The 17,488-nt window shown below is 23.4% G+C and overlaps 4 protein-coding genes across 6 annotated transcripts; 2 read left to right on the forward strand and 2 right to left on the reverse strand.

Annotated features, from left to right (window-relative positions):
* Nucleotides 1–311: 311 nt before the first annotated feature.
* LOC122712223 (U6 small nuclear RNA (adenine-(43)-N(6))-methyltransferase) lies at nt 312–3,355 on the forward strand. The gene is made up of 7 exons (XM_043931682.1): nt 312–452; nt 518–737; nt 815–955; nt 1,018–1,375; nt 1,457–1,655; nt 1,737–2,344; nt 2,943–3,355. The coding sequence occupies exons 1-6, from the start codon at nt 348–350 to the stop codon at nt 2,262–2,264; spliced, it is 1,551 nt and encodes a 516-aa protein (XP_043787617.1). The 5' UTR covers nt 312–347; the 3' UTR covers nt 2,265–2,344; nt 2,943–3,355.
* Nucleotides 3,356–3,610: 255 nt separating this feature from the next.
* On the reverse strand, nt 3,611–14,324 carry LOC122712222 (clustered mitochondria protein homolog). 2 transcript variants are annotated; one of them, XM_043931681.1, is made up of 18 exons: nt 14,047–14,324; nt 13,853–13,978; nt 9,428–9,720; nt 8,921–9,343; nt 8,486–8,852; nt 8,178–8,314; nt 7,818–8,098; nt 7,516–7,642; nt 7,262–7,436; nt 6,981–7,186; nt 6,755–6,896; nt 6,439–6,644; nt 6,149–6,355; nt 5,968–6,066; nt 5,496–5,840; nt 5,135–5,407; nt 4,931–5,056; nt 3,611–4,852 (listed from the first exon to the last, which is right to left on the reverse strand). In XM_043931681.1, exons 2-18 carry the CDS (start codon nt 13,941–13,943, stop codon nt 4,112–4,114), a joined length of 4,239 nt encoding a protein of 1,412 aa, XP_043787616.1. In that variant the 5' UTR covers nt 13,944–13,978; nt 14,047–14,324; the 3' UTR covers nt 3,611–4,111. The 2 variants fall into 2 exon arrangements, with proteins under 2 accessions (XP_043787616.1, XP_043787614.1); XM_043931679.1 differs by having other exon boundaries at nt 13,853–13,985.
* Nucleotides 14,325–14,389: 65 nt separating this feature from the next.
* On the forward strand, nt 14,390–15,632 carry LOC122712224 (density-regulated protein homolog). Of its 2 annotated transcripts, none has more exons than XM_043931684.1 (5): nt 14,390–14,685; nt 14,792–14,876; nt 14,969–15,145; nt 15,228–15,367; nt 15,496–15,632. In XM_043931684.1, exons 1-5 carry the CDS (start codon nt 14,584–14,586, stop codon nt 15,538–15,540), a joined length of 549 nt encoding a protein of 182 aa, XP_043787619.1. In that variant the 5' UTR covers nt 14,390–14,583; the 3' UTR covers nt 15,541–15,632. The 2 variants fall into 2 exon arrangements, with proteins under 2 accessions (XP_043787619.1, XP_043787618.1); XM_043931683.1 differs by having other exon boundaries at nt 14,391–14,685; nt 14,966–15,145.
* On the reverse strand, nt 15,588–16,271 carry LOC122712225 (DNA-directed RNA polymerase III subunit RPC9-like). The gene is made up of 3 exons (XM_043931685.1): nt 16,213–16,271; nt 15,865–16,135; nt 15,588–15,777 (listed from the first exon to the last, which is right to left on the reverse strand). The coding sequence occupies exons 1-3, from the start codon at nt 16,218–16,220 to the stop codon at nt 15,679–15,681; spliced, it is 378 nt and encodes a 125-aa protein (XP_043787620.1). The 5' UTR covers nt 16,221–16,271; the 3' UTR covers nt 15,588–15,678.
* Nucleotides 16,272–17,488: the final 1,217 nt, after the last annotated feature.

Raw genomic sequence — 17,488 nt, forward strand, 5'->3', positions numbered from 1 at the left:
TTCTTAAAACAAATCGTTGTTTGATATTTTAAAATAAATTAAATATCTTTAAACAATTAATAGTTAAGAACATAAAGAACAACAAAAATTATATTGTTTTTTCAATACATACAAAACTAGCCTTTCAAATTCTCATGAACTATTATAAACAAACCTGTGTTAAAATTGTTTGATATATAATTTATATAAATATAAAATTTAAAACAAATGCAAATATTTCAGATTTATAAATAAAAAATATTTGTTGACATAATTGTTACAGATATATATATATTTTATATATCCTATCGGAAAATAAATATTAATAAATACTAAATATTAAGAGCAAAAAAAAATATTTTTTGAAAATGTCATTAAGAAAATTCATGCATCCAAGAAATAAATATAAAAAAATACCAGATTTCAAAGAACTTGCTTTATTATATCCAAAGTTTCGTGATATTGCAAATATTGTAAGATATATTTTTATTTGTAGCTATCACATTTTTTATAAAAAATATTAACAAATTATTGATAGGATTTAACAGGAAAGATAAAGATTGACTTCAAAAATGAAGAAAGCCTACGTGTGCTTACAGAAGTTTTATTAAAACATGATTTTAATCTAGAAGTAAAAATACCTTCAAATAAATTAGTACCAACTCTACCATTACGAATAAATTATATTTTATGGATTGAAGATTTAATGAAATATATTTCTTTTATTGAAATGCAAGAAGTAATTGGCATAGATATTGGTATTAAAAATAAATTGAATAATAAAATTTAATATTAAAATATTTTATTTAATCTAAATATTAAATATTTTCTTCAGGTACTGGGGCAGTTTGCATTTATCCTTTATTGTTTGCAAAAATGTATGGAAATCAAATGATTGGTACGGAAGTTGATGAAACAAGCATACAAACAGCAATTCAACATATTGAAAATAATAAATTGCATCATATAATAAAAGGTAAATTAATCATATTATATTTTGTTATTTTATAAATTATAAATAATTTTATTGATTTATAGTATTTAAAGTAAATGAAGGAACAATATTGAAGGATATTATAAAAGGAAATAATATCTATCACTTTACAATATGTAATCCACCTTTTTTTGAGATAGAAGAATTATCAGAAAAAATAATAAAACGTTTACCACCAAGAAATGCTTCAACAGGAAACAAAGTTGAACTTACAGTTCAAGGTGGTGAAAGAGCATTTGTAACACAAATGATTAAAGAAAGTATAGAGATTAAAGAAAAAATAAAAATTTATACCACAATGTGTGGTAAAAGAAGTAATTTATTATTTTTATTAAAATTTCTAAAACAAAAAAATATAGAAAATGTGACATGGACAGAATTTTGTCAAGGTCATACAAAACGGTAATTATAAATAATATACTATTTTATTATTTTACATTTTACTTTTTTATATTTATATATATAAATTAATTTTTTTTATAGATGGGGATTGGCTTGGTCATTTTTACCAAAAGATGTTGTTAATTTAATAAATGCTCCAGTTATTAGAAAAAGTGAAGATTATATTGCAAAATTACTTAGACAACAACATCCAATAGAGATACAATTTCCAATACAACATAGATTTCTTTCTTTTGATAATTTAGTTAATTTTTTGGAAGAAATAATGAAAGAATTAAATGTAATATTATACTTATATTTTCTATTTTCATATTATTATAATAATCATAACATTTTATTTTATATCATATTTTATATCTAGATACAAATCAAAAAATTAAATTTGCCAATTGACAATTTTAATGGTTGGTCATGTCAACTAATTGCAGAAAATGATACATGGTCACATGCACGTAGAAAACGTCGATTAGCTCAAAGATTAATGAATCAATTTATAGATCATAACACAAAATGTATAACTACAACAAATGATATAGAATATTCTACAAAAAAATTAATGAAAAATACTTCAAAAAATATAATTGAAGATCAAACAATTAAAGAATTACAAGAAACTGTTATAAAAGAACCTTTGTTAATATGTAACTTTTTTGCTGAATTAATAGAACATGAAGAAGCTAAAAATAATGATGTAAAAATATTTATGGTCCTTGAAAAAGGAACTGGTGGCAAGAATGCTTTAGAAACATTTCGACAATATTTAATAAACAAATTAGATATTAGAGAATATTTTCAAAAATCACATGAAAAACCAAATAAAAAGAAACGAAAACGATTAAAAACAAGCAAAATTGAAATGAATTTGAATCAAATTAAAAATTTTGTATAAGATATCACTTTATGTTCCATACAAAATGATTTATTTTATGTAAACTTTATAGTCATCATATAACAAAAATTATGTAACAGGTAACATATGTAAATCAAATATTTAACTTTATTTATAATGAATAATTCTTATTAACTAGCATTCTTCATTGTACATTTTAACTAACAAGTGCAATATAATATTTTATGTTGTAAAATATACAAATTTAAATGAAAACTATATGGCATGTTCATATTATTTGCTTTCCATTATTATTATCGTTATTATTATCATCATTATTATTATAAACATAACTGATTCATGACAAAAAATAATTTTTTTACTTAAAACAAATATGAACAAACTATTTGTATAATTTTTTTAACTTAATTTGGTGTGGCAATATAAAATTTTAACGTAACATGTTAATATTCGTAACGAATATTATTTATTAAAGATATATGCTTAGTAACAGATGTTTGTAATTCTAAAATTGCGGTATTTCTAATAATAATTAGGAAATTGATACTATCCCTATAATATATTGATTAATAAATCGTTTTTGATAATCGTTATTAATGATCGTGAAATATAATAGCATATTTGTCATTGTATTATCCTTTTCCTGCCATTATTATTTTTTTTATAAAACTTTTTCCATATAAATGAAAAATTTTTTTAATTTTAAATTATTTTCAGATTCAAATTTTCGCATAAAATGACGATAAAACAACGGTGATAGAAAAATGAAAGAAAGCTTTTTTTTCGTGATGTATACGAATGGTATAAAAACGATTAACAAAGCTATATAAATTTATCTTGTTGAATACAATGCAAATACTATCTTTTATTAATTTTTGTATAATCTATATTATTTTTAAACATGTATTATTTATGAAAAATCTATCAATATTCTTTAAAAGAAAATTATCTATAGTATTCATATTGAATTCAACAAGACTAACCTCAAATTAGCAATATCTAAAAATAGAAAACATGACTTTAATATATATTCCATGTATCGATAGCAACTAAAATGAATGACATTAATGCCTAAATGGCACAAAACATGATTTCATATATGTAATAATAAAATAGCTTATAGAAAAAAATTGACTTATATTCTACGATAATAAAATCCATTATTTGTTATAGATAATTGTTGTAACATTTTAATTTTATTGGTACATTGCATTTTGTTCAAGTTTTAGCAACACTTGTGCAATATGCTAAAACAAATACTAATTTACTATTTCATAGATTAATAGAAATGTAATATATGCAATAATATCTATAATTTTTATTGTTATAAAGTAGAATTAATTAAGTCTTTGGAAAAAATGTGACAATATTAGATGAAATTGTTGTTTATGATTTTACTAAGATATATTCTTTCTTTATTCCTTCAATAATTTGTAGATTTGTAGATTGTGAATCACAAATAAAATTTATAAATATATGCATTAAGGCAATGAATTCTTTCATTCTGAATTATTTACATAAATGGAGAATCAATTTTTTTTTATGTATTTATTATATACTGTTGTAAATCAGTCAAATAAATTATTTAGCTTGGCATATTGTATTTAAGCATTGCGAATATTAAGAAATCTAATTCTTTCGAAAGTTTGATCTATATTGTCATTGATCGTCATACTATAAAAGTTCGATTCTGATAGCCTTTTATAAACGTATACACGATACATCAAATAACGATCCTTATCTCGAGCAAACACTTTCACCTTATTCCAATCAATTATATATGCCGTACTCGCGTTACTCTTAAAAAAAAGATTGGACGCGGGCAAGGAAAGACTAGGACTTAGAAAAAAACTACTAAATATCATCATTAGCGGTTTAAAACAAGCTCAGCTTTCTGCAACTACTGATTCTAATGTTGTTTTATTTTCTTCCAATTTTTTTAATTCTTTCTGAGTTTCCACTTTCTTTTCTATTTTTTTATTTTCTTTCTCATCTTTCTTATTTTCTTTATCTTCTTTTTTACTTTCTTTTTCGTTCTTTTTATTTTCTTTTTCTTCCTTTTTATTATTATCTTTTTCTTCTTTCTTATTTTCTTTTTCATTTTTCTTGTTTCCATTTTGAAGCATCTTCGTCTCTCTGTCAGGTGTTTGTTCTTTTTGTCGTTTCTCTATTTCCGCTTTAAAATTTTCAATATCTTGTTGACTAATTTGAACGAAAAGAATACCATTAATCACGTTCAACATATCAAGCACAGATCCCATGCTAGGCGGTTGTACTTGAATCGGTGGTAAACTAACACCCGATTTTCCAGTATATATTTCATTCATTTTTTTCTGTAAAACCACGGCCTGTTGCGTTAGATGTCTTAAACAATCACTACTTTCTTTAGTTTTTTCATGGTCTTCGCCTAATTGTTGCTTATAAATAGCATAAGTTTCTTTCTCATTATTTAAAGCTGCTCGGAAATCACCCATACAAGATTGAGTTCTCGCAACAAGATGATAAGAAACAGCAACTTTCAAAGATCGTGGCCCGTGATATCGTAGATTTAAAGCTAAAGCATGTTCCAAAAAACGGAGCGACAATTCATATTCTCCAACAGCATGAAGTATCAAAGAAATATTGCTCTAAATAAATGAATAATGCTACTAAAGATTAAAAATGTTTGATTTTTCAAATTTTTAATATTCATATGAAATACTTACATCAAGAAGTGCTACTTCTGGATGATCTTCACCACAAACTAATAATGCTAAATAACGTGCTCTGTACAATAACCTGAGTGATACAGAAACTTGACCATTGGCAAAAGAGTATAGAGCAAGACGGATCTATTAATAAATAATAATATAATTATGAATATTTTTTTATTTTTAATCATTAATTTAATATGTTTATTTTATACTTACATATTCAGTAATAGTATATGGATGATCTATACCGTTAACTCTTTCTGACATAAGAACTGCTTTTTGTTGCGTTGCAAGAGCTTCTCCATGATCACCCATTATGTAATTTAATCGCGCAAGCATTCTGAGACATTGTGCAATTTCAGGATGCATAGCACCATAAACATTATTTAATAAATTAAGTGCCTCACTAATTAATTCGTATCCATCTTTCAAATAACCTTGTTGAATCTTACTTTGGCCGGTTGTATAAAAATTATATGCATCACTAGCCTAAATAAAAAATAAAAATCAAAAATAATTTATATATAAAACCATTATATATAGAATCACAAAATTTTTAAAATTTTGTATTATTTACTCTAGGATTGATATGCTTCACAACAGGGAATATATTGAGTATATCTTCTTCGAAAAACGTAGCTCTATTTTTATTTTCGAAATTATATTCACGCAATAAAATTTGGATACCAGTCTTTATACAAAAATTACGAAGTAATGAAATTTTTTGGAGATGAAAATGTTCTATTGTGGCATCCAATGATTCTGAACATGGTGTTTCCCAATCATAATAACTTTTCAGATCTGCTTTAATTTGTTGCCAAAGAGATTTAGGTGTCAAGGAAGCCCATTCTACTTCAGATTGTTGTGGACCATTATTTCTACCTTTTCTTTTATTGCGTCGTTTTGCAGTTTTACTTTGAAGCTAAAATAAACAATTATATAAATTATCATTTAAAAAATTATTACTTGTTATTGTTACTATTTTGAATCGACAAATATAACAATTTTCAACAAAAAATAAAAAGTAATAAAAGATAAAATAATCGTACCTCTTCCAGATTTTGTTGTGGATGAATAATTTGTGCAGAAGAAAATAAACAATTTAAAAAATGACTAATCGCTGCAGATAAACTCATTAATTCTGTACCCTAAAAAATAAATGTTAGCATAATTTTTTTATTTTTCATGAAAAGTTCATTCAAATTAAAATAATATTTTAAATTAATATACCTGCATATAAAATGTAAAAATATGTTTTGCCGAACGCAAAATAAGTTCCGAAACAGCAATACGTTTAAGATATTGCAATTGTGGGACAGTAGATAACATAGTTGCTAATTTACCAAGATATCTTACATTGATACCTTTACCGTGTAAAGCTTCTACTAATATGCTACCATCCATTGCAGCAGCTGTATGATCTAAACATTCTCGGATCTATGATATAAAAATTGAATCAATTTTAATTTTAAACAAATATTAATATGATAAACATAAAAATATTCTATATTAAAACATACAAAAGTAGGGATTTGTACAGTAAGTAAGAAATCAGCAGCATCTATCACCAATTGCTTTTGTTTCTTTAAAGCAGAACCATTTGGATCTGGATGTTTAACACCTGGAGAAAATACGTCGGGATTAAATCTGACATCAAATTCAGCTTCACGCAAACTGCCAACTGCTGTTGCAGCTCTGCGTACTATTTCTTTTGTACTTTCTTCCACTGAAAAAGAAAGAGATAAATTTAGTAGATATTTTTAATTATTTTATATATAATATTATTAAATATTATATATAAGATATTTTTAAATAATAAATAATTAAGTTATATACATTCTTGTTTTTCTCCACCAGTAATAGAATCAGTAATGCTTTCCACAATCTTTTTAGCTTCATCTGTTTCGATTAAAGTATGAGTAGAATCTTCTTTGTTACTATCCATTGCAACAGTATTTAATTCTTCCCTTTTACCTTCCTAAAATTAATTCAATACTATATAGAAATACTATTGTTGTTAATATTATTTTATTTAATATTAAATTTGAAAAATTTTTTTTACCCTAACAGAGACAGTTTCACTTTCTTTTTGCACTCTTCTTGCAGATGTAAGTTGCTGCAGATGAAATGCGGCATGTTTAATAAATTGCACATATCTAGCCTCGACAAAAGAATCGATCAATTCTTGACGAAGACAAGCAAGTTTATGTTTGTGTTCAATTGGAAAACCTAAAGCTCTTGCTTCTTTGCTTAATTCAACTCCTTCCACTTAAAAAAAATTAGAATAAAAATATAACAAAATTAAAACTAATTTTAAGTTTGTTATTAATTATATCAACTTACATTTAAGGAAATTGACATCAGGAGGAAAAGTTCGTAACAAATCCAACACATAATGCCGGGAATCATTACCGATTATACCTTTGCATTCTACACTGCTGCAGAGTTCAACTTCCTCCCCAGCATCGTTGATAACTTTATGAGGAAGAATTTTTAATAATTGGCCGGTTTTGTTTAACTATAAAATAATACATGTAATTTATAATGATTAAGAAATATATTTTAAAAATGATATAAAATTATTATTGTATACTAACCAATTCAAGATATTTTGGATGTGTAAGTACTGTTTTCCCAAAATCTATAGAACCATAAACAACAGATTGCTCCTGCTCGCGTTCCAAGATTCCAGGGATGATAGACTGAGCGGTGACACGATATCCTCTATGCAGAGGAATACGAGTGATTACCACGAAAACTTAACATCCTTTCGATCGAGATGTAAGTTGCGATAGAATACTGAACATCGAACAAGTATGTACAAATGATCCGCTACAAAATATCCACGTCGTACAAATAATGTGATGAAAAGAATGCGTGTATTTAATTTCGTACAAACCTGTAATCGATTACAACGGTACCCAATGTATAGGGACCAGGTAGATCAATAGCAGCATACACTCTAAGACCTTGTAAGTCGTTTTTAGGTGCAACGAAAGCAGCTGCATCACCACCAAGTTCTTTATAATGATCCCTGACATCAAACCCAAGAGAGAAGAAAATATTGTTCCAAATAAACATCTGCATCTTCGCTTCTTCACCAGGATTTATTGCCATTACATTACCATCTATCACAGCTACTGCTCCTCGAGTAGCAGCAGCAACAAAATCACTATGGACCTAAATAAATCATTTATGAAATATAAATATGTTACAACAGTAATATTTTGAAATGCAATTATTTTAAATGTAAACTTACTTTAAAAATAGCACGTTCTCTGAGCAGTCTTTCAGGTAAGTTTTTTCGAGGTAACTCTCTTGTTGTCTGCAATTCCTCGTTCCAGTCTCGAGTTTGGCCAGGAATATGTTCCTCATATCCCAATTTAGAAGAGAAAGCTATTAGTAAATAGAAATATTGGAAATAAATAATTGAATATAAAATTATTTGTATACTTATGATAATACTTTGAAGTTTTAAATTTAAACAGGAATTTTACAAGATTTAAAATTATATAACATATGATATGAAATAGAATAAAATATTAATTTACGTAAAACGGAACATACTATCTTCAGCGCGTATTGCATCGATTGTATGTTCAATTTGAGGGGCACACCATGCGTACAGCTGATAAGGTGTTGCTACTCGTTCAAATGGATGTCTTTGAGTTCTTCGTCTTTGCATAGCAGCAAAACCTCGTTTAAATGCCGGACTAAGCTGATTTAGTAATTCAATTAAACTATGACAGAGATGACTTGGAGTCGCTGGTTTCGGATTAAATACTTCTTTTGTCGATTGATTGAGAAAGAAACCTCTCGCACACGCAGTCAAATAATATTGTTTGTCTTCTAATGTTACCACATGTAAATATAATAAATCACCATGAAGTTTTCTGTGACCGGGCGGTGGATTCCATCCGGACGTTGTTAATACCTATAATGAATAAATTAAGTTTTATTTTTGAAATATATCAAAAAATAAGCAAATATATTAATTTATACTTTTAAACAAGGAGGACATTTTTGTTCTTTGGCTTGCGGTTGTAAAGGTAACAATGGTCTATCTTTACAGCCAGGTATAATATAATCAGGTGGGGTACAATCAACTGAGTCTGCTCTACTCTTTTTTTTCTCGAGAATATCACCATTGGTAACCACATTTAAAAATGATAAACTGCTACATTCAACACCGTTGTAAGCATCTGCAGGATCTACAGACTTCAATAAATCTCGAACATGTCGAACATGTATACGAGCTTCTCTCATTGTATATGGTTCCTCTACGACTTTAATCACCGAACCTTCTTTTAGGCCTTCAATATTTTTCAATTCAGCAAAGTTATCCAATGTGTTACCATCAAGTTGAAGAGAAAAACATGTACGATGACAAGTATCTTCGCGATCCATGAGCAATTGATGGATCTCCTAAAAAAAACAATGATAAAATTTATTTATTTTTTTTATTATCAGATGAAAATTAAAAAGATTTTTCTAGAAATTATAATTTACCTGAACTAGCTCCATACTAGAGACTTGAATATCAAAGGGTTCAGTTCCTGGACTAACGATTTTAACGGTAAATCCCATATCTTGAATGAAAACAATTTCTTGCTCAGTTCCAGCATCTTTATCACCATCTTCTTTTTCGCTCTTATCATTCTTTTTGTTCTTGTCTTCTTCTTTTTCCTTCTCTTTTTCTTTTTCATTTCCTTTTTCTTTCGTTGCTTCAACTTCACCTTTTTCAACAACATTTTTCGCAGCTGTACTCGTACTTCCGGTTTCTTCTATAGTTTCCTTCATATCTAAACATATGAATATAGAAATTTTTATTTAAATATTTGGATTTCTTGAAAATATTGAAAAATAATAATAACTAATTTTGTATTGAAATGTAGTAAAAATGTTTATTGAAACATTACGTTAATAAATAATTTCAGATAAAGTCATTTAAATATTAAAAATAGATAACAAAATATTTCTGTCTTTAATTTACATAATATAAATATATCACTTGATAGATATTTGAATAAATGATTTTTAAATTGAATATAATATGAATATTTTATTATCATTTTTTTATTATTATTTTTTATTGTATAAGTTTTATTTATATTAATCTTGATTTTCTAAACTTATTTTTGTAATTTAAAATATAATAGTATTGAAATAGTATTCAATAAATATTTGATTAGTAAAGAATTAAGTAATAATAGAATTTTATAATTTATTAAATAATTTTTAAGAATTAAATTAAGAAAAACAATAAAATAGCAGTTCTAATTAAGAAAGCAAAGTTCTAATTAATACATAATATATCATATATTATTCAATATTTTTTTCTTCTAAGATAGATATTATTCTGGATATTAACTTTTGTTGATCTTTTATGATTATAACGATATTAATAATTCTGTAATTATATGAATGTTAATCGAATATATATATATATATATTTATATATTTACATATTCGAATATATATCGAATATATAAATATTCGAATATATTTACATATTCATATTTCTATAGAAGCAGAATGCATTTTCGAACAGATACGATAGTGGATATCCGTGGGACCGCTACTTGCATTCACCAATGTACTTATAAATAAACGGCAATGTAAATAGTTCAGACTCAAATGCCGTACTAATTTTATCAATACTATGTTTGCGATATACATCCATTTCTGGTATATGTCAATCTTAAACAATTACTATAATACTAACTACAATTAGCAAAATAGCTCATCAATGATTATTGTGATTCTGTGTTGATGCTACAAATTTATTTTTCTATTTGCTGTATATTTTTTTAAATTTATATAATATTTTTAAAGCATTATGGAATAAAGCATTATGATCAATGAATTATTATTAATAAGCATATGAATGCAAAAAAATAATATTATGTATATATTAAAACTAATTCTTTATTACATTTATTTTCTTTAACGATTATCAATTATTCAATGAATAATCTGCGATCAAAATTTTATTAATCTTATTAATTTTACAGATTTACAAGAATTAAGATCAGAAAAAAATAAAAGACGAATATGCATAGAACATTTTAAAATAATTTATCTTTCTTTATTTTATTTTGTGTAACAATATTATTATAATTTTAATATTTTATGAAGATTAAATAAATGGATTGAATAAATTAAATAATCGATAAAAGAAAATTATTTTAAAAAAAAAATCAATATAAAATTTACATAAAGTTACAATAAAATATTTTATTAGTTTTATTTTATTCATAATAAGTTTCTTATCATGTTTTGAAAATCTTTATATATTTCTATGAATATTTATATCCACATACTTCTAAGTTAGATCAATTTATCTTATAAACCAATTGTTTTATCGCAGTCTTATCACTTATTTTACTATTTCATCAAAGTTTTCTTTTTTTTGAATTCTTTATCAAAAATAAAGATAAGAAATTTAACCGTGAAAAAAAACTAAAATAAAAAAATAAAAATATATAAAAAAAGAATAATTTTTTCTTTCATTTTCATTTTAATTTGCTTATTTTGTAAAAATATTTTCCAAAATTTTTTTTTAAATTAAAAGAAATTTTACATTAATATAAAATTTTGTAAAAAAAATACTTATTGATAATAAATAATTAAATATATTATTACAAGCTTTACAATTACAAAAAATTATAAATTATAAAATTAAACAAAAATTATTAATATAACTATTACTATATATATTATATATGTATTATATATTATTATAGATTAAATAGATTATATAGATTAAATAAAAAAAAAATAAAAAAATAAATATTAATAAAAAGAATTAATTAAACATTATTAAATATATTAAATATATTTTTTTGTTCAAATTAAATAAAAGGATTTAAACATCGATTTAAGATAAGATCAAACAAGGGAAGAATTATAATTTTACAATATTTTACAAACATAAGCATTTAAATCGATATATTATAAATATCAAATTTATATTAATTAATATCAATTATTTATTCAAATATATCAGATATTATTCGTTTCATTATTATTTTCAAGGAAGCTTGATAAATTTCGAAATCATTTATACTGTAACTATAAATAAATTGATAAGAATCATTAAATCTGAACAAAATAGTTTTAATATTAAAAACATAATATTAACTGAATATATATATATGTACACAATGTACTATTTGAAAAAATATTTAGATATAAAAACTTTTATAATAAAAAAATAATATATATATATATATATATATATATATATATANTATATATATACAGAGAGAGAGAGGGGGGGAGTAAAATAATCGATAATTTATGTTTGTATTAATTACAATATACAAATTTAATATATTAAATTTCAAAATTATGTGAAATATTTTAGTAAAATATTTTATCAGAATCAAAGATGAAAGGCAACATGTCAGAAAAAATACCGATAACCCCTGTTATCGATAATTCTTTGCAATTCACTATTGTTCTTTCAAAACACGTGATTCTTTATGGAACCATTACTGTCTAGTAATATTTTTAATTTTTATTATTTTCAAATATTATAAAAAGAATTTTTTATTATAATTAAAAAAATAAATATAAATATAATTATGAAACAATTCTAAAAAAATTATATTTACGATGTTTATAATAATATATTAATATATATTGCTTTAAACAAATAATTTTTAATTACGATTATTAAATTAATTACAAAAAATAAATTTCATATTAAATAGTTTAATTATAAAATTATATATTAATTAAATAAACTACAATTAATTAAATATTTTATTTAGTTATGTTTTTTATGATTTTTTTATGATTTTAAATTTTCGTGTTTTTACGCCTATGCATAAGAGGTCATTAACATGCACGTGTTTTTCTTCGATTTTTTTTTACAAAATGAAAGTTCTAAGAAAAAAAATAATAAATTAATAGAACAGATCTATTCAAAATGATAAATAACTTTATTCTATTGAAAATTTATGTTTTTCTCAAATTATATTTGATTTTTATTGATTATGAAATTTTGAAAACGGGTTATTATAAAATGTAACGGGTGTTATAAAATCATGAAAAATTAAAATATTATTTTAACACAAAATAAAATACAATTATACAATATTATAATTTATATAATTCTTATTATGTAGATATTGTATAATTATTACACTCTATGTAACCATGTATAATGAAAATCACTAAATAAAATATATATTATTTACACGATAAAAATTATTACTAATTTAATACATAATTAAAAATAACCATTTTAAACATAATAAAAACAAATATAAGATATAAAAATAAAAATAAAGTGATTACATTCACATAAAGATAATTTTGAAACATTAAAGTGAGATGTAACAAAATTAATGATTAAACAGGGCAGGTAACATGGTTTCATCATCCAGGGAAAAATTAATCACGTGTTTCAAAGAGATTAATTTTCATCATATTTTGATTATGGATATAACTTGATAATAATACAAAATAGGAAAAACAGAATGAAAATAATTAAATATATAAATACATTAATTTAAAGATGCATTTTCCAAAGAAAAAACATGTCAAAAATACGTTCATTCGTTCTTGTGTAACATCTTGCTAACGGGTAAAAATATTGAAAGAAAAAAATCATAATTTTATAATAATTATAATCATAAACGATAAAAATTCGTCTGCTATCGCGAATCATGTCTTCTGCTACTTTCTCTATTGTAAAACTTGTAACTCACATGACCCTGCAATACATAGATTCGCGCAATTCGCGCGTTACATAACATCAAGGGCCCGGCTTTTGGCTAAAGCGGCATCGTTAAAGGCTCACATTAAAACGAACAGAACATGGTAACCTGACCAAATCATTATATAACACAAGTGGTTACATAGTTTAACCATAAAAAATGAGAAAACTATTACTCGTTGATTATAAAATTAACATATACTAACCAGTATTCGTTCGGTTCTCATTACCATTTAACAGAGGAATTTTCATACTCCCATTTTCAGTAGAGGTCTCAATTTGTGCGCCCAATGTCATCTTTCTTTGACAATCTCTTTCAAATTTTCACGACTCTAGAAACTAACACGTTCTTATTATTCACAGTAACACGCGTGTACACTTTTTTAGAAATTATACTCACAACGACGTCCCGATTCTTTTCACGAGGTAACACACTAACTCTGAGGTGCTCCGAGCCGCTTTTCTCTATTGCACGTGCGTTTCGAACGAAGTACAAAGTCTAATATATATGATTGGTCTTCTTGTCTAGCAGATTATTGAATGAAAATTTCTGATTGGAGTTTTTGATCACGTGATCCACCCCTTGTATTTTTTAAACGTTTATTTGTCGTTGCTGATGTATCAAATGATGCAGTTCCTTTTGAAGTTGAATGTTATTGGAGCATTTTTTGATTGGTAACAATTGATTGGTAGAAATAGAGATATTTTAAGAATCTAGAAAACGAAATTAAAATTACTAGATATCAGATTGCTTACCTTACGTGCTATTCATTTGAATAAGTGATAGTCTGTACTTTGTTTAAAAAACGTGTTATAGATCAATAAAAATTTATTTCTCAGAAAAAAAAAATAAATTAAGAAAATTGAAAAAACCTTAACGTTTTGTCAAACAAATCCATATCAAACTGTACAAAAGTAAGGTTAAGCGTCTGAAAGAATGTCGATAGAAGAACAGTCAAATTTACGTCTAGGACCTGATCCTAATATCATTTATCCAATTCAAGTACAATATTGTGGAAACTGCTCTCTTCCTATTGAGGTAAGGTAATTTTTTATAATTCAAATATTTGATATGTGAAATTCATATTATATGACAAAATAATAATCTTTGGATTTTTTAATTTTAATTTTTACTTGTATCACAGTATTGTGAATATTATCCAGAATATGAAAAATGTAAGCAATGGTTAGAAAGAAATTTACCAACAGAATTTGAAAAAGTTAAATTAGGTAAATATAATTTTTATATAAAATCATTCTCATAGTTATTTATAAATTATAAATTTTATTTTTTTATAATTTTAACTATTTATATGTAGTAGAAGATAATAATACAGAAGTAGGTGGAGGTGAAGATGAAAAAAAAAGACAAAAACGAGGTGGTAAAGGTATGCTTAAAACAAAGAAAAAAGAAGATGTACCAAAATTAGTGACTGTATCTAGAGCACCTAGAGGGAAAAAGAAATCAGTTACTGTTGTTACAGGTCTTAGCACTTTTGGTAATATAAAATATTTATTTAAACTTTATATTTAAAATAATTGTAGCTGTTAAATTAAAGTCTTATTTACATTAATTTATAGATATAGATTTAAAAGTAGCTGCAAAATTTTTTGGTAGTAAATTTGCATGTGGATCTAGTGTAACAGGAGATGATGAAATAGTTATACAAGGAGATGTGAAAGATGAATTATTTGAAGTAATTCCAGAAAAATGGCCACAAGTAAGAGTGATATATATTAATATATATAGTTAATATATACATAATATTAATAATATATATAATATATACATTATATAATATATACATATTATATAAATTATAATATTTAATATTTAATATAACTTCAGATTGATGAAGATTCTATAGATGATCTTGGGGACCAGAAGAGATAATGAGTCAACCAAAAATTTATTTGCATAATGTATTTAATATTATATCATTTTCATTTCTTTGTTTGCTATAAATAAAATGTACATAAAATATATAAAATGTTTTTAAAAAATTTGTAAAGTTAAAATAGAAAAATCATATTATCCATCTTGTTCATTTTCATTTAAATAATTTGCTACTACTTGAAGTAAAGAATCTACTTCTTCATCAGTCAAACGATCTTCACTATCTTCTACAATCTAAAAAATATATGTATATATAATTTTTTATTACATATTTTTTATAATATATTTTAGATATATTATATTATATTTTAAATATATTACCAATTGTATTTCAAGAGGTGTTTTAGGACATACATTTAAAAGAGTTAATATTTCACATTTTGTAAGTTTGAAAGGTTCCATTGCTCTTAAAAAGTCTTTAATTTTTTCTGGAGATTGGATTTTACATGAAGTATTTTCTAAATATCTAATAGTTTGATATGTTATACTTGCTAATTGATTTTGTTTCATTTTTTGTTTTTTATTTGCCTTTATATTCTGTAGAATATTCAGAACTTCATAGTTACTTAAGTATGCTGAACATTCCTTAAGTCTAAAATGAAATTTATTTTAATTATTTTTAATATTTATTCATTAAAATAATTATAAATATAAAAAATAAGTACTTACACTTCCATATTGAATATTTAAACAATATATATTAGTACTTAAAAAATTACAACGTAAATATGTGAGGTTATGTTACTATTATATTTTATTATAATTTAAACATAATATAATGTACAAATTTATTAAAATTTATAAATATAATTTTTTACAAGGTTATTTATTATAACAAAGAATATGTTACAAATTATTTAATAAAAATCTAAGATTTAATCTTTTGATAAAGAGGAGTAGTTATTAAAATGTAGTATATTAAAGTGTAGTTACAAAATTATTTTAGTACACGTAAAGCATAAGATTTGAATTCCGCGCTTAATTATTAATATTTTTAGATAATATACATATATATATTTTCTTTTTCACATAAAATTTATATTTCATAAATATAAGTATATTTTATATATATATCTTTGAATATATTTAAAATAATTTATACAGAACAATAAAATAATTTTCTAAATAATAGTTAATTATTATTCATTATTGTTATTAATTTTTTTTTTAATGTATCTGATGATTTTAATAAAAATTTAATATATAATTTTATGATTTGAAAAAAATGAACAATAAACAAAAAAATTTCGTTTTAAATTGTATTTATGCATTCATTCTACTTTTAATATTGCATAAAAATTTCTAAATCAATTTTAGAGTTTTGAAATTGATTAAGAAGCCATTCAAAAAATATGTATACACGTTCATTATAATCACTTTTACGGAATGGTTTGTCTAAATAACATATTTAAATATGTGAAGATAATATAAATGCTTGATTTTAACATACAAAATGCGTGTATATGATATGCGCTCTACGATTCATAGTTAATTGTGGTTATTTTATAAGTCTTATAAAAATGTAAGTTGATTAATCATAGTTAATAGTTTTAAGGGCTTTTAAATTTTTTTAAAAATTCGATAATTATAAAAATAAAATATGCTAATTATATTTATAATATTATTTAATACATTTAATATTTATGATATATATATTTATAATATTTGGAATAAATTATTTAAAAAAATAGTATACATACGCAATACATATAAATAAAAAATAGAAATATTATTTTTTATAATATTTTATTTTTTCTTATAATTTAATTGTTTATTTAAAATAAAATATATAATAAAATAATTTTATTATTTTAATATAATGAATATATATAATAAATATAAAATAAATTTATTTTTAATTGAAAAATGTATTATAAAATTTTTATTAAATTATTAAATTATTAAAAATTTTTAAAATATTTTAATTGTAATTATTTTTTTTAAT

Source organism: Apis laboriosa, unplaced genomic scaffold (assembly GCF_014066325.1).
Source record: "Apis laboriosa isolate Shangri-la unplaced genomic scaffold, ASM1406632v1 scaffold1_cov151, whole genome shotgun sequence".
In the NCBI taxonomy this organism is placed as follows: Eukaryota; Metazoa; Arthropoda; class Insecta; order Hymenoptera; family Apidae; genus Apis; species Apis laboriosa.

Coding starts and splice junctions, on each gene's coding strand:
- LOC122712223 (XM_043931682.1), top strand. CDS start 348: ATGTCATTAAGAAAATTCATGCATCCAAGAAATAAATATAAAAAAATA. Junction 738..814: donor AGTAATTGGCATAGATATTG/GTATTAAAAATA, acceptor TATTTTCTTCAG/GTACTGGGGCAGTTTGCATT. Junction 956..1,017: donor ATTGCATCATATAATAAAAG/GTAAATTAATCA, acceptor ATTGATTTATAG/TATTTAAAGTAAATGAAGGA.
- LOC122712224 (XM_043931683.1), top strand. CDS start 14,584: ATGTCGATAGAAGAACAGTCAAATTTACGTCTAGGACCTGATCCTAAT. Junction 14,686..14,791: donor ACTGCTCTCTTCCTATTGAG/GTAAGGTAATTT, acceptor CTTGTATCACAG/TATTGTGAATATTATCCAGA. Junction 15,368..15,495: donor TTCCAGAAAAATGGCCACAA/GTAAGAGTGATA, acceptor ATATAACTTCAG/ATTGATGAAGATTCTATAGA.
- LOC122712222 (XM_043931681.1), bottom strand. CDS start 13,943: ATGACATTGGGCGCACAAATTGAGACCTCTACTGAAAATGGGAGTATG. Junction 7,643..7,817: donor ACCGTTGTAATCGATTACAG/GTTTGTACGAAA, acceptor TCCTCTGCATAG/AGGATATCGTGTCACCGCTC. Junction 5,408..5,495: donor TGAAGCATATCAATCCTAGA/GTAAATAATACA, acceptor TTTTTTATTTAG/GCTAGTGATGCATATAATTT.
- LOC122712225 (XM_043931685.1), bottom strand. Junction 15,778..15,864: donor CACCTCTTGAAATACAATTG/GTAATATATTTA, acceptor TATATTTTTTAG/ATTGTAGAAGATAGTGAAGA.